Source organism: Acipenser ruthenus, chromosome 2, assembly GCF_902713425.1.
Source record: "Acipenser ruthenus chromosome 2, fAciRut3.2 maternal haplotype, whole genome shotgun sequence".
Taxonomy (NCBI): domain Eukaryota; kingdom Metazoa; phylum Chordata; class Actinopteri; order Acipenseriformes; family Acipenseridae; genus Acipenser; species Acipenser ruthenus.
In genome coordinates, this window is record NC_081190.1 from 12,642,538 (window position 1) to 12,655,865 (window position 13,328).

The 13,328-nt window shown below is 37.3% G+C and overlaps 1 protein-coding gene across 1 annotated transcript in view; it reads left to right on the top strand.

Annotated features, from left to right (window-relative positions):
* Nucleotides 1-11,847, top strand: part of LOC131697907 (cGMP-dependent protein kinase 2-like) — a 29,089-nt gene extending 17,242 nt beyond the window's left edge. The window contains exons 12-19 of the mRNA XM_058989657.1: nucleotides 4,289-4,425; nucleotides 4,852-4,941; nucleotides 5,951-6,092; nucleotides 6,212-6,375; nucleotides 6,870-6,992; nucleotides 7,636-7,698; nucleotides 9,615-9,681; nucleotides 10,272-11,847. Of these exons, the coding sequence (XP_058845640.1) occupies nucleotides 4,289-4,425; nucleotides 4,852-4,941; nucleotides 5,951-6,092; nucleotides 6,212-6,375; nucleotides 6,870-6,992; nucleotides 7,636-7,698; nucleotides 9,615-9,681; nucleotides 10,272-10,367 (882 nt within the window). The 3' untranslated portion in view covers nucleotides 10,368-11,847. The remainder of the gene's footprint in view (nucleotides 1-4,288; nucleotides 4,426-4,851; nucleotides 4,942-5,950; nucleotides 6,093-6,211; nucleotides 6,376-6,869; nucleotides 6,993-7,635; nucleotides 7,699-9,614; nucleotides 9,682-10,271) is intronic.
* The last annotated feature ends 1,481 nt before the right edge of the window (nucleotides 11,848-13,328 follow it).

Here is a 13,328-nt window from a genome sequence, read left to right on the forward strand (position 1 = left end):
TTTAGTACAAACCTTTATTTGATATATAGTACAGTATTTAAGTTTAATATCCTATTTTTGGCTCCCGTTTTTCCAAAGAACGCGAGTGTTATGGGCATTAATAAGTGTTCTTGCTTGGTGCGTATGTAAATGTGTTAAACAGTGTTGAAGAAAAAACCCATCAAAATACAAAGACTAAAAAAAAAAAATAATTGACATTACATGGAAACCCATAACAGCATATTGCACAGTAGGATGTCAGTAAAATTCGATTTGATATTTTCAGGAATCTCCTGGTTATCCATATCCCAAAGTTCCCAGTATGTCCATGTGTAACCCTTGCTACTTAGCTTTGGCTTGAAGGCATCAGGAGAAGTAGGCTCTTGCATATTGCCTGTTTTGTTTAGTTTGGGGAATTTTTAAAATGTCTGCTTTTTTTGAAAATTAAGTTTTTTTGCAGTTATTCTGGAGTGTACGTTTGTTTCTGTAGGTTATAAGCATATTTGTTTTCTATTTGTAATGAATATGTGCAACTGTTAAAATATAAGCTGCTCGCGATACACTCTGCAACACACATTTCAGTCTTGGCTACTTTGCTGTGCTCCCATAACTGAGTGTCCCCGGATTTGGTTTACAAAATATGGTCACCCTACTATAAAATCAAGAAGTGTAGTTACAGCGCTTCGGCAGAAACATTTCAATCAGAAAACTACAAAGCAGCTGCAGCCCAACCTGGATTCTGTGCTGCACCGAGTGACAGTTTTGTATGTACATATACATGTTTACAGACTATAGTTCTTTTGAAATGTTTATTTTATTATAGTTTTTCATTTTTTGAAGTAGTGCTTTATACATGTGATAAGTTAGAAAATAAACCCTTTTATGTTTAAGTGTTCATTTAAATACGGTGTTTCGACTGTGCAGATGTTTGATATGATGTGCTTGAATAAAACTTTTGAGTTGTATCCAATAGTTTGTCTTTCATTTTAATATTGATGTTTAAAATGTAACCGTCATAATGACTGCCGGCAGCAGTTTTAAGTATGAGTATAACCGCGGCGGTTCTAGTGTTAAATGGTGAAATACAAAGTAAAGGGTTTGTCTGAAAAAAGGTGCTGCATCAGTCCACTGTAATGTCATTTTCAATGTTCATAAAACACACATTTAACTGGAAAACATAATCAATCGGACTCAGGACCCTATTCATAAAAGTACTTGCCGACTGCTGTAATAAAACAAATTTTGTTTAAAACGAAAGAAAGTCGTCCATATTGCTATCCATAAAATGATGTGAGGAAACGGGAGACTGTCGCAAAGCATTTTATGAATGGGTATGCAGTCGTTCAAGAACGAAAATGCGCCTCTTTTTGATGACATCATCAGCGTTATTAATGTTCCCGGGTGGCGTCGGTAGATGTTGCTAAAAGAAAGACGGAATCCATCGACAGTAGCCTGCTACCGAAACCCGAGACTGCAGCTGCCAGTCCTGGGCAGTTTGCAAAACCTGAGTCCGATGCCCCTATCATGTCTGCCAAAATTCAGGACATCTCATAATTTAGAAAAAAAAGTATTTTTTAAATAAGTACTTTGTATTTTCGTTTTGTTTGGCAACGCTGGTAAACACATTTCCATACGCACACATAAGATTAACTGCAGGACCAAAAAAAAAAAAAAAACTAAACAAAAAGCACTGTAGGAGGACGTTTGAATAATACTGTAATTCTAGTAACCTTGTACTGAGGCTTGATCAGTGTTTTTTTTGCAATACCAAGCAAGCCCAAATTTCCCACCGACTGCATCAGCAGCACTGGTATACTGTATATTGTAACACTCCATGAAAATAAACAGGTTCACACAGGCAGTATTTGTCCAGACTGTTTACTGTGAACACAGGTCAAATAAATAAATAGAAAGGGATCGCTGTCAGCTGCGGATCACAGCAAAGAAATAATAATAATAAAATAACTGTCTATTCTCAGTCTCTCACTTGCTCTCCGCTTCACAGCGCTGTTTCAAAGTGATTATGCCAGAGAATATATTAAACATTTTCCTTCATATAAAGCTGCAGATTAATATATATATATATATATATATATATATATATATATATATATATATATATATATATATATATATATGTGTGTGTGTGTATAAAGGCCATTTCCCAGGCCAAGCAGGGAGAATGGATGAGATGGGAGAGTGTGGAACAACGCAAGATTGGCTGGCAAGACCTATGGTCAATGGAACAGAGCAGGATCAGTTTCCTCATCAGGTCAACATATGATGTTCTCCCATCACCACAGAACCTAAACCTCTGGGTAGGAGAGGATCCCTCATGTCCTTTGTGTTCATCACCTGCAACATTAAGGCACATTTTGACAGGATGTAAGGTGGCTCTTAGCCAAGGACGGTTTACTTGGCGCCATGACCAGGTGCTGCAATGTTTTTCAGACATTGGAAGACAAGCGTAACATGACCAATAAGTTGTCACCTGTTCCATCAAAACATTACACACAAAAGACAACATTCCTCCGCCCAGGAGAGCAACCACCAAGAAAAGGTGTTAAAACCAATCCTCGCCCAGGACAACTGGAAGCTGCTAGAGACTGGAAAATGCTGGCAGATGTTGGTCAACGGCTTATTTTTCCACATGAGATTGCCACCACTAACTTTCGACCAGATATTGTCTTGTGGTCTGGATCAGCACGCCTTGTTCACCTGGTAGAGTTAACAGTGCCATGGGAGGATGCTGTAGATGAGGCGTATGAGAGGAAGAAACTGCGGTATGCTCAACTAGCCACTGAAGCGGAGCAGCGAGGATGGAGAGTTCGGGTTTACCCAGTGGAAGTGGGTTGTCGAGGATTTGTGGCACACTCTACAACCCGGTTTCTCAGAGACGTCGGATTCAGTGGCCAAGAGTTGCGTCGCACAGTGAAGAACTTATCTGAAGCAGCAGAGAGGAGCAGCAACTGGCTGTGGTTGAGACGGAAAGATTCTGGCTGGGGATCTCAAGCACAATAGAAAGAAAGAAACGCTGATGTACAGGTAAGTAAGCTGGGCTGAGTTGAGTGGGGGACGGAGGGGGGTGATGCTGGGACGCCAGAATCACCGTCGAGCCCTCTTGAGGTGTCGTGGGCTAGTCGACGAAACACTGAGGATGGAAGGTGCCCACTTGAAAACCCCAGAGATGTACCCTACTTAGCTCAATCCAGACGGTTGTCATGCTGATGCGCTGGGGAGGCCGCACTGTGGTTGATCCCCGGAGCCAGCATCGCAGCCGTTGTGTGTGCTGATGCGCCAGGGAGGCAAAATAAGCTGATCCCTGGAGCCAGCATTACACTTCAGCCATTAACATCAGACAGAAGGATATCTACATCATCATATGGAAGGAAACGTAAATGGATGGAGACACATATGGATCACATTAGTTTACTGTAAAGCTACGTCTTAGTTGGTGCTTATCTTGGCGAGAGCCGAGTTCAAATCAGCATGAAGTTTTAACATCTACTCTCGTGTAATGGAAATCATTTATATATATATATATATATATATATATATTTTTTTTTTTTTCAAAATAGGCAATGTTAATCACGGCATGTCAAACTTTATAACATAGCAAGTGTAGTGATAAAATATCTCATGTCTGCCGAGTCTGTCGTTAGTTTAGACTTGACCGCAGAAAGCGTTCAATAACTCATAGTTATCGACAGCATTTTGCTGTCGTTCACTCTTATGAATAGCAGGTTGACGCTCAGGACTGATGAAAACTTTATGCTGATGAGGTAATCATTAAGCTTTATCTCAATTTGTTTAAAACATTCTTTCAGAGACGAAAATCGCTGGGGCTTAACGACGCGTCTCTAATTATCTCATGAATAGCAACTGCGGATAAATAGGCGGCTATGGACGAAATCCGATCTGTACTCCTGTTCATTTCAACAAGCGTTACCCTTTATGAATAGAGCCCTCAGAGTCGGTATTGTCGGATCCAAAACGAAAAGTGCTTACAATGTATTCAATCGATGCACAGAGCAACTACTGTACTGCACAGCTTGTTCTACTCACTCGAAGCGCAAGATTGGAAATCTCAGGCATTATTTGTGCATGATTACCTATATTTTTTTTTTTGCGCATGGTTATTAGAAACGGTGAAAAATTGACATTCAGCCAAAAGTGGGGGTGGGGCGATAGTTCAAACATGGGCGTTGACTCGGCAGAATCCGGTATATTGTAACTGTAAATGCTTAGGTACAGACATGTAAAGCAAGCCTGTCTTAATTGCACACTGATTGCCCATGTTTCGTTGTAGGTGAAAGTCAAGAATGAAGAGGTCACGTTTGCCATGAAATGCATCAAGAAAAAGCACATTGTTGACAACAGACAAGAAGAGCACATCCATTCAGAGAGAATGATTCTGCAAGAGGCCTTTTCGCCATTTATTGTAAAGTAGGTTTTTATCGTAAAGTGGGATTGTTTTGATTGAATTGTATTGGTTTTTGTAGAGTGTACCAGAGTATAAGAATCTGGCACTTTTTTTTTGGTTTGTTTTAAATGACATTCAAATTTCTCATACTGGGAACTGCAAAACAACACTGAAAGGATATCTGTCACAGACTAGTCCATGCAGAAAAAAACCCCCATAAAAATGAAGAAACTTCGAGGTAAATGTCAAAGTGGATATCTTCATCTTATGTCATTACTGTAAACATATACACACTGGTGTGTCATACAGAGCCAGGCAGCTACACCAATATAATACAGTACAATACAAATATATATCATGTTAAATGTTTCAAATTTAATTAATACGATCATACAAACTCAATCTAAATGAAAGGCATATCGTGATAGATCCTATTGTACTGTTCACAGGTTGTATCGTACGTTTAAAGACAATAAATATGTATACATGTTGCTGGAAGCCTGTCTTGGAGGGGAAATCTGGAGCATGCTAAGGGATAGGTAAGTATCTGCCTGTGGCTGCATCTTATTGGTATAACGTGTCACAGAAGTTACATTATTTCAGGGTTCACCCCACCTACAACACTGAATATCTTACATCACCCATAACTTCCAATAGCTGTAATACAAACCTGGCACTGTCGTGACATGGAGGCAATATTGCTGTAGATCATTTTTTTGTCTAGTTGAAGAAGCCATACCTTCTTCTTAAAAGATACATTTCTAGAGTTCATTCACATTTATGGTGACAGTAAGGCAGAGTATTTGTAAGCACAAATGTGGATTGTAGGTATAATATTTATGGCATTATAGTTTCTGCATTCCTGCTACTGAAAACTTACAAATATATTATAGAAAGCAGATGAAAAGCTGATATGAACACGTATTCTGTTCATACAGAATGTCTTCAATGTTTAGATGTTTTGAATTTGTACGAGATCTACAGCTCTGGCCAAAAGTTTTGCATCACCTAGAATTTTAGGATTGAGACATAATGAAAACAAATATATATATATATATATATATATATATATATATATATATATATATATATATATATATATATAGATCTTTTATTTAACATCATGCAATCAGAGAAACTTCAAAATGATATTGCAAAAGTCTACCGGAAGCCATAATAGTAGTACGGTATTTCATGTTCGATTTCGAAATGTCACATTTTTCAATTTTTGTCAGTTTTTTGTTAAGTACAGTATATGGAAAACTACAAAGCGGTATATAATTCAATATGTTAAGGTAACAATATTAAGCAGATTTCATTCGAGTTTATGAAGCAAAATGTGTTAATTCTATAGGCTGATGCAACACTTTTGGCCATAGCTGTGCACTCTCTGTGAAATGAAAAGGGCAGTTGCTTCTACCTAGTTCCAGTTGGGTCACCTATTGATTTTCAATAGAGGAGCCAGACCAAGTGTAAGCATTCATAATTCAGTGTAGTTCACATGTGACCTGCTATAGATACCGAATCACTGTTGTCCTGGTTTTACAGGGGGAGTTTTGATGAATCTACAGCAAAGCTTTGTGTTGGTTGTGTAACTGAAGCTTTTGACTACCTGCACCAGAATGGGATCATCTACAGAGACCTGAAGCCAGAGAATCTAATGGTGGACTCAGAGGGATACATTAAACTGGTAGATCTTACAGTTGGTTATCTACTCCCTATTATTTCATGAAGTAGAGTGTTAAAGATCCAGTGACATGTACATACTTTGTTCAAAGTGCATGAGCTTACAGGTTTGTTTTCTTCTAGGTGGATTTCGGCTTTGCTAAGAAGATTGGATCTGGCCAGAAAACATGGACATTCTGTGGAACCCCCGAATATGTAGCTCCTGAGATCATTCTTAACAAAGGGCATGATTTCAGTGTAGATTTCTGGTCACTGGGAATCCTGGTGTTTGAACTCCTAACTGGCAGGTGAGGTTTGCTTTGCTTTAGAATGCACAAATCACATTTCTGTCTTTTAAAATACATGTATTAAATTGAGAGTTTATCCGATTTATAAATGCATCCTAAACATTTATAGAAGGCTCCGGGTATATGAGAAAGTTCGTTGAAGATTGATGCAGAATCAGGGCAGTTAACGTGTTCTCCATGTTGTGTGATAGACAGACGGACATGGTCAGCGCATAAGGGTCACACATTTTAGAATGATCAATTTTCTTTATTTATGTTCCTTATATTGAATTCATGAATATAATTATACTGACAATTAAGAAAACACAAGAACATAAATTAATCAGCATTTGATGTTGGTACTTTAATGAAAGAAGGTTGACAAAATGCATGAACATTTCATTGTAACTGACTTCAATGTGAATTTGGGAAAAAAAGTCTCATGGTACCTTCAGACTGTTCTTGTCCTAATACATGTGGTTCATGTGCTACTCCTCTTTTATTGTATTCAACAGCCCACCATTTTCTGGGGCTGATCAGATGATGACGTACAACCTTATACTGAAAGGCATAGAAAAAATGGATTTCCCAAAGAAAATAACAAGACGACCTGAGGACCTGATCCGTAAGCTGTGTCGGTAAGAAACACATTTAACATCAATGCACAGCAGCAGTACTAACTAACTTCACTGGGGAGGAGGGGTGTAATTAAAAGCAAACTGATATACTCAATAGAAGTGTCCGTGTTCAACTGCTGGGTCAGCTTTTAAAAGCTTAGGGGGGTTATATATAAAATGACACATATATATAAGCTGTGATTTTGTGTGAAGGTTTTCCATTTACTAACTCACAGGGCTGGAAATTAGAGTTTCACATCTTGAATGGTAATTTCTAAAACCACCTCACTTCAGAAAACCAGCTTTTAAAAGTTGGTTGAAAAGGACATTCATTCCAGTAGTAAGCCTATATAACAATCTTATAAACAGAAATCACAGTAGAGAAGAAGTATAGAAAACACACAGGATATTAAATATGTAAGAAATACAATTTTATGAAAATGACATTTTACAGTGTCTTGAATTTTAGGCATTAGTGTATGTTCTTGTAACTTGAGGCATGGTTATATAACTTTCAAGATCCTTGAATAAATAGACATAACATATAGAGCAATGCTTTTTTTATTATTATTTAAGATGCTAGAATGCAATTTTGTTCATGCAATTGAATGCAATCAATTTTGTCAGATGTTCTCATTTTTAAAGATTTGTTTTTATATTTTAGACAAAATCCAACTGAGCGTCTGGGAAACCTGAAGAATGGAATAACCGACATTAAGAAGCACCGGTAAGCGGCAACCGATACATTCTGCCCTATTCATCCCAGTTCCATGGGGTTTCATTCTGTTTTTTCTAAAATACATTTAAAACATCTAAATAACATTCTTTACAGTATTGTACCAATCTTGAATTTAAAAAGTGCCTCACTCTGTTTCTACACCTCCGTCAGACACTCTATCTGCTGCTTTTATCATTACTCGAGCAGTTTTTATCTGACCTTCATAAAGAAGTCACCAGCATCAGTCAGACACAGCAGTATTAAGTCCAGAGGATAGTTGGGTTCCAAATCACACCCTCAATGCCATAATGACACATCTCAACAAATATCATTTTATAGTGCAGACTGTATATATCTTGTCCATGGGGATGCAGTGTGGGTGCCTGTACATATGTCGCACTCCCATTTCATCTAGAGAACCAGAGAAAGAGCAGAGTGAAAGCCTGGTAAAGCATGGGTGAGCATTTTAAAGCCCAGAGACTAGTAAAGCATATTAAAATACATGTCAATCCATGGTAAATGCACAGTATAACCATGGCAGAGGCATGGGAAACTGCAAAATGATCATGCAAGTTTACTGGGTATTCCTGCTACTTTCTTCGAGTTATATTTTGATTTGTGGCTCTGTCAGTATTTCCTTGCTGTGCTCATCAGCAGTGCTCATATTCCACAGCTTTCAGGCAGCGCCTCAGCAGATGGTCTTGTAATGTACCTGAACTCTGTATCCACTCACCTCCTAATATTATGGCACTCTCAGGGAGCAATACGTCATTTATTTAGTATGCCTTGAGGGAGGAAGACCTTTGAGCCTTTAGCCTGCAGAGGATTCCAATCAAGCAAACCCGGTTTCTGCTCCTCTTCTTCCTCTGTTATAAAAAAGTAATTCATTTCTTAAGAGGAGCACAGCAATAGCCCCAGGCCTTCACCTCTGCCTTTGAAGGTTGGTACCCTGAATGTTTTTTTTTATCTTAATTCTGAGTCATCCTGACAACAGCCATAGAGAATTACACATCGAACATCTTGAAGGTGGTTGGGTCTAATGGACCATGTTTTTTGTTTTCAATTTCTACATACAGTACACAGTGATTATAAAGATTATGAAAGTTGGTGGAGGCATCAAGTTTCTATACTGGGTCATGATACTAGTGTTTGAAGAAGGGACATACTGTACACCTCTTGGCAGATGCAGAACTTCAATTAGGTTTTTTTGCTAAATCACTGCTCTCAAAATTTCACAGCTGTTTGTGTCAGACAGCAAAGTAACAAAAGAGCATTATGCATGTATCTTTCATTTATTGTTCAAGGTGAAAGTTACCGTAATATCCTTAATATAACATGCACTCTTTTTACAAGTGTTAGGAGAATCTCTGCATGTCATACACAGGGTGTTATACATGTGGTTTGCTATATTCCAAAAATGACGGTGGATTAAAAAAATAACGTTTAAAACGGCCTGTGATGGACATAAGAACTAAGCACACATATTTCTTAAGCATCTCATTTTTTAATGTACTGTATACCTTATGTAATGCGGTTTGGGGTAAACCCATGTCAGATGCCTTATACTCTATGCATAGGATGATTCCATTTTGATGATGTTATACAGCCATTCCATTCCGTTTTTTCTGTTTGATTACTTGGAGGATACACTTTGACGGTGGTGTCTCTTTCAGTTTATTCTTGTAAAAACATTGCTATTGATTGACTTTATAAGCAACCACTCCTAATGTTTTTTTTTTAACAAGACATACTTGTCTCAGACACATCACAAGATCACTGAGGTTCCCTTTTTATGTTTTCGTCCTTACCTTGTCTAACAGTTCCGAAATGCAATGACTGAAAATATTGGAAGGAAAGCCCATGGTAGTGCTGTTATATAGGGAACCTGCCATTACAAATATGATTTGGTGATTTATTTTTTGCAGGTGGTTCAATGGATTTAACTGGGAGGGACTGAAATCCCGAAATATAATATCCCCACTGAAAAGAGAGGTAACTTTTTAAATTTTCTTTATTAACACTTGGTATTTAGGTTCCTTTTTTAATATAATTTGCTAATTGTAATTACATTCTAGCACAGCTCCACATTACTGGACAAATGACACATTTATGTTCTGGAAAAATGCCTTCTTTACTGGGCTGTATTTTGTTTTAAGTGCATTCAACAAAATGGCTGTGAGATTACTGCATGAGTCATCCTCCTTTGAATGTGATTATCCGGCAAAAAAACACCATTTCCATCTCTTTTGGCTTAGTTTAAAACAAGAAGTTCATGGAAGTAGGCCTTCATTTTATAATGCTGTGAACTTGAAACTTTTCACAAAAACTATAAACATTACAAATCAAGTGTTTAATGAAATATATACATACTTACAGAGCTGTCTGTCTATCTGTTCAGTGTCTTCACAAAGTATTTGAAACAGGCTCCACTGTGCTTTTATTACATATTGTTCTAAAGCAAAGTAACATTGAATTAAACATTGTTTGAATCTGGATTAAGTAAATACAAACCTGCATGTCATTCCCTGTAACCATATCTATTACACTTACACTTAACAACCCAATCATTGGTTTTATTCCAGCTCAAAGGGCCTAATGACCACGGTTACTTTGATTACTATCCCCCTGATGAGGACACCCCCCCGGATGAGCTGTCAGGCTGGGATCATGATTTCTGAGGGCCTCTACTGCTCCTTTATCAGGGGAACAAAGCCCTAATGACATTCATCGTCGTCATCATTGCTTCATTGTGTACAGTGCAATTCATGAAACATCGCTGTACAATCAATGAAGGGGATTTACAAAATCTGAGACGTACAAAGAATCATACATATTCAGAGAATTGTTATAAAAAAAAATGTAGATTGGAAAGCATGAAGCGTATTCCACCAATTGGGTGCATAACCACTAAAAGCCAGTGATTAGTGGAAAAATACCCAACATTTCTGTTCTGCATATTTTGTAACACTTTTGAAATACCTATTTTTACTATGAGGTCGGTTCTATTGATCTAATCAGCAATATATCTAAATCCTGAAGTAGAGACCCTTTTCTACCAGTGTCTAACAGTGAGTGTGAATCTCTGAGGTGTATTCCAGTGTGTAAGAGTATGTACATTTTAATTATTTAAACCTCTGCAGTTCTGATGATCTGATCCTCTAGAAGAGCCATGCCTTTACCAGGCCTCATCATTCCTCTTTGAAAGGAGCAGGATTTCAAGACGTGTGGCTTTAAGTAGAGCTGGAGAACTTGTTGGTTGGAGGTTATCAGATTCTGAAATGATCATTTGTCATTCAGTCTGTACTTGAACCTGCCCCTCCTCATTGCTCCATTCCAGCCTCATCCCTTGACACTCTAGCGGCCTGGAAGCCAGTGGGACCAGCTTGTATTTATCCACTGGGATTTGTTCATTAAATGTTTTCCTAAATGGCAGGTATTATATGCATACACTGCTGGTACTTACTGTATATAGATGACATTGCTACTGCAGTATTGCTGCGTGTACATTACTTTCTAATGTAATGTGATACTCTTTCCCTTTATTTCACAGTAAAAGTTGTAGTGTACACATCAAACGATAATGAAGTATTTACTGCTGTACATGTGTGTGTACTGATGTGGCTACCAGTATTAGGGTATGCTGGCCTTTTTGTTTAAACCATTTCTACAAGTAAATGATTATTATGACCATGCCTTCTTACTTCAAATATTGTAGAATTTGTCTTTGTAAAAAAACCATGCCACTAAGCCATGTTTGTGTGTTAATAATATAGTGCCAGTTTTATATTAATATTTTTGGGGGGTTGTTTCTTGCATTCTGTGTTTTGTTCCAGATTTCACTTTTGTGTCTTTTAATTTGAAGGCTTATTTTAATATTAGTCTTTGTTGTTTGATACAAAGCTTAATATATTTGATAGATTTGCACAATTCTTTTTTGACTTTTTGATGTGTTATGGTACATTTTAGAAGGGCTTTTTAATGCTGACATTTTCTATACTATTGTAAAGGCACAGGCAAACAAAACCGGGAATGTGTTTTGTATCTGTCAGTTTAAAAAAATAAAAATGCAAATTGTATTTATTGTTTGTGATTCGTCTTGGTAGTAATCAAACAGATATGGATGTGCAAAAAACAACATATTATTCAAGAAGCTTACACATTTTTGTCGCTAATATCTCATAAACTATGTATTGCCATATTGGGACACAGCTGTATTCTATGAACTTCTCAGGTCATATATATATATATATATAAAGTCCAGTAACAATGAATCGTTTTACTGCTACGTTGTTTTAATCTGTGGTCGTATTAATGCAGGCAACACACTTTGGGATAGTGGTGGTTATGCATAAAAACAATATCAGGATAACAATGGTGTCAATATTACTGTCTGACTTGAGGGGGTGGGCGGGGGGGTAGATTATTGGCATGTTTTAAATTGTCAAATGAAATTGCGTTTTTAAATTAATCTGGACCTTTTCAGAGGTTGTGGCTAATGCAATTCCCCATTATTATTATTTATTTCTTAGCAGACGCCCTTATCGAGGGCGACTTACAATTGTTACAAGATATGATATTATTTTTACATACAATTACCCATTTATATAGTTGGGTTTTTACTGGAGCAATCTAGGTAAAGTACCTTGCTCAAGGGTACAGCAGCAGTGTCCCCACCTGGGATTGAACCCACAACCCTCTGGTCAAAAGTCCAGAGCCTTAACCACTACTCCACACTGCTGCCCATGTTTTAATTTTGACGCTGATAAAAGCCATTTATTGACATCAAATTGTTTTATGAATCACTTCTCAAATCCAAATGAGCAAAGATTTACCTTCACAATGCTGAGACTACAATTCCTGTGAATGAATTAGAATCAAGCACATCCCCTACCACCTCACAGGGTCCATTTTATACATAAACCCCACTGTCTTTATAGTTAGATAAACAGTCGTTTTCTATGATTCTTTCAATCAAGTTTAGGTATATTTCTAGGTATATAATTGATTTTCCTGTTAACATAATTTGTATTTACATGTACTTACAAATTGTGTAAATTCAGCATGGAACTTAAATTAAAAGTCAAGCCAGAATGTCCTGGCAATGCTAACATCAGTGTGGGCCTACAAATGAGAACAGTAAACAAACCATTGTTTTATCTACAGTATGTACTGAGCAACATGCAAAATAAGTTATCTATGTAAAATATTAATTATTTTTTGAGGGCCATGGAAAATAAAGCATCACAATACAGCCTTAAACCTGTTGAAATAAACTCTTAATTCTTTAACAACCCCCCACTTCTCAGGCTTTCAGTCTGAATTCTAGTTCAAATGGAACAGCATGCACTGTCCCTGACAGAGTTTAGGGATGAGAAAAAACAGTATAAGAACCCCAAACTGTGGGTGTTTTTCAGTTGTGCACTTCAATTTATGTATGAATTCATTCATTCATGTATTCATCCAGTTATCGATTCATTCAGATGTATTTATTTGTACATCAGAGGCCCTCAGATAAAGCATCTTGTACTTAAGCACTTCCTGGTGTCTTGCAGCTGCATGCTGCCTGCACATCACAACGCACTTCAGAAAACAGGTGCAGGTAAGAGCTTAAATAATGTTATGTTTATTTTCTTAAGAAA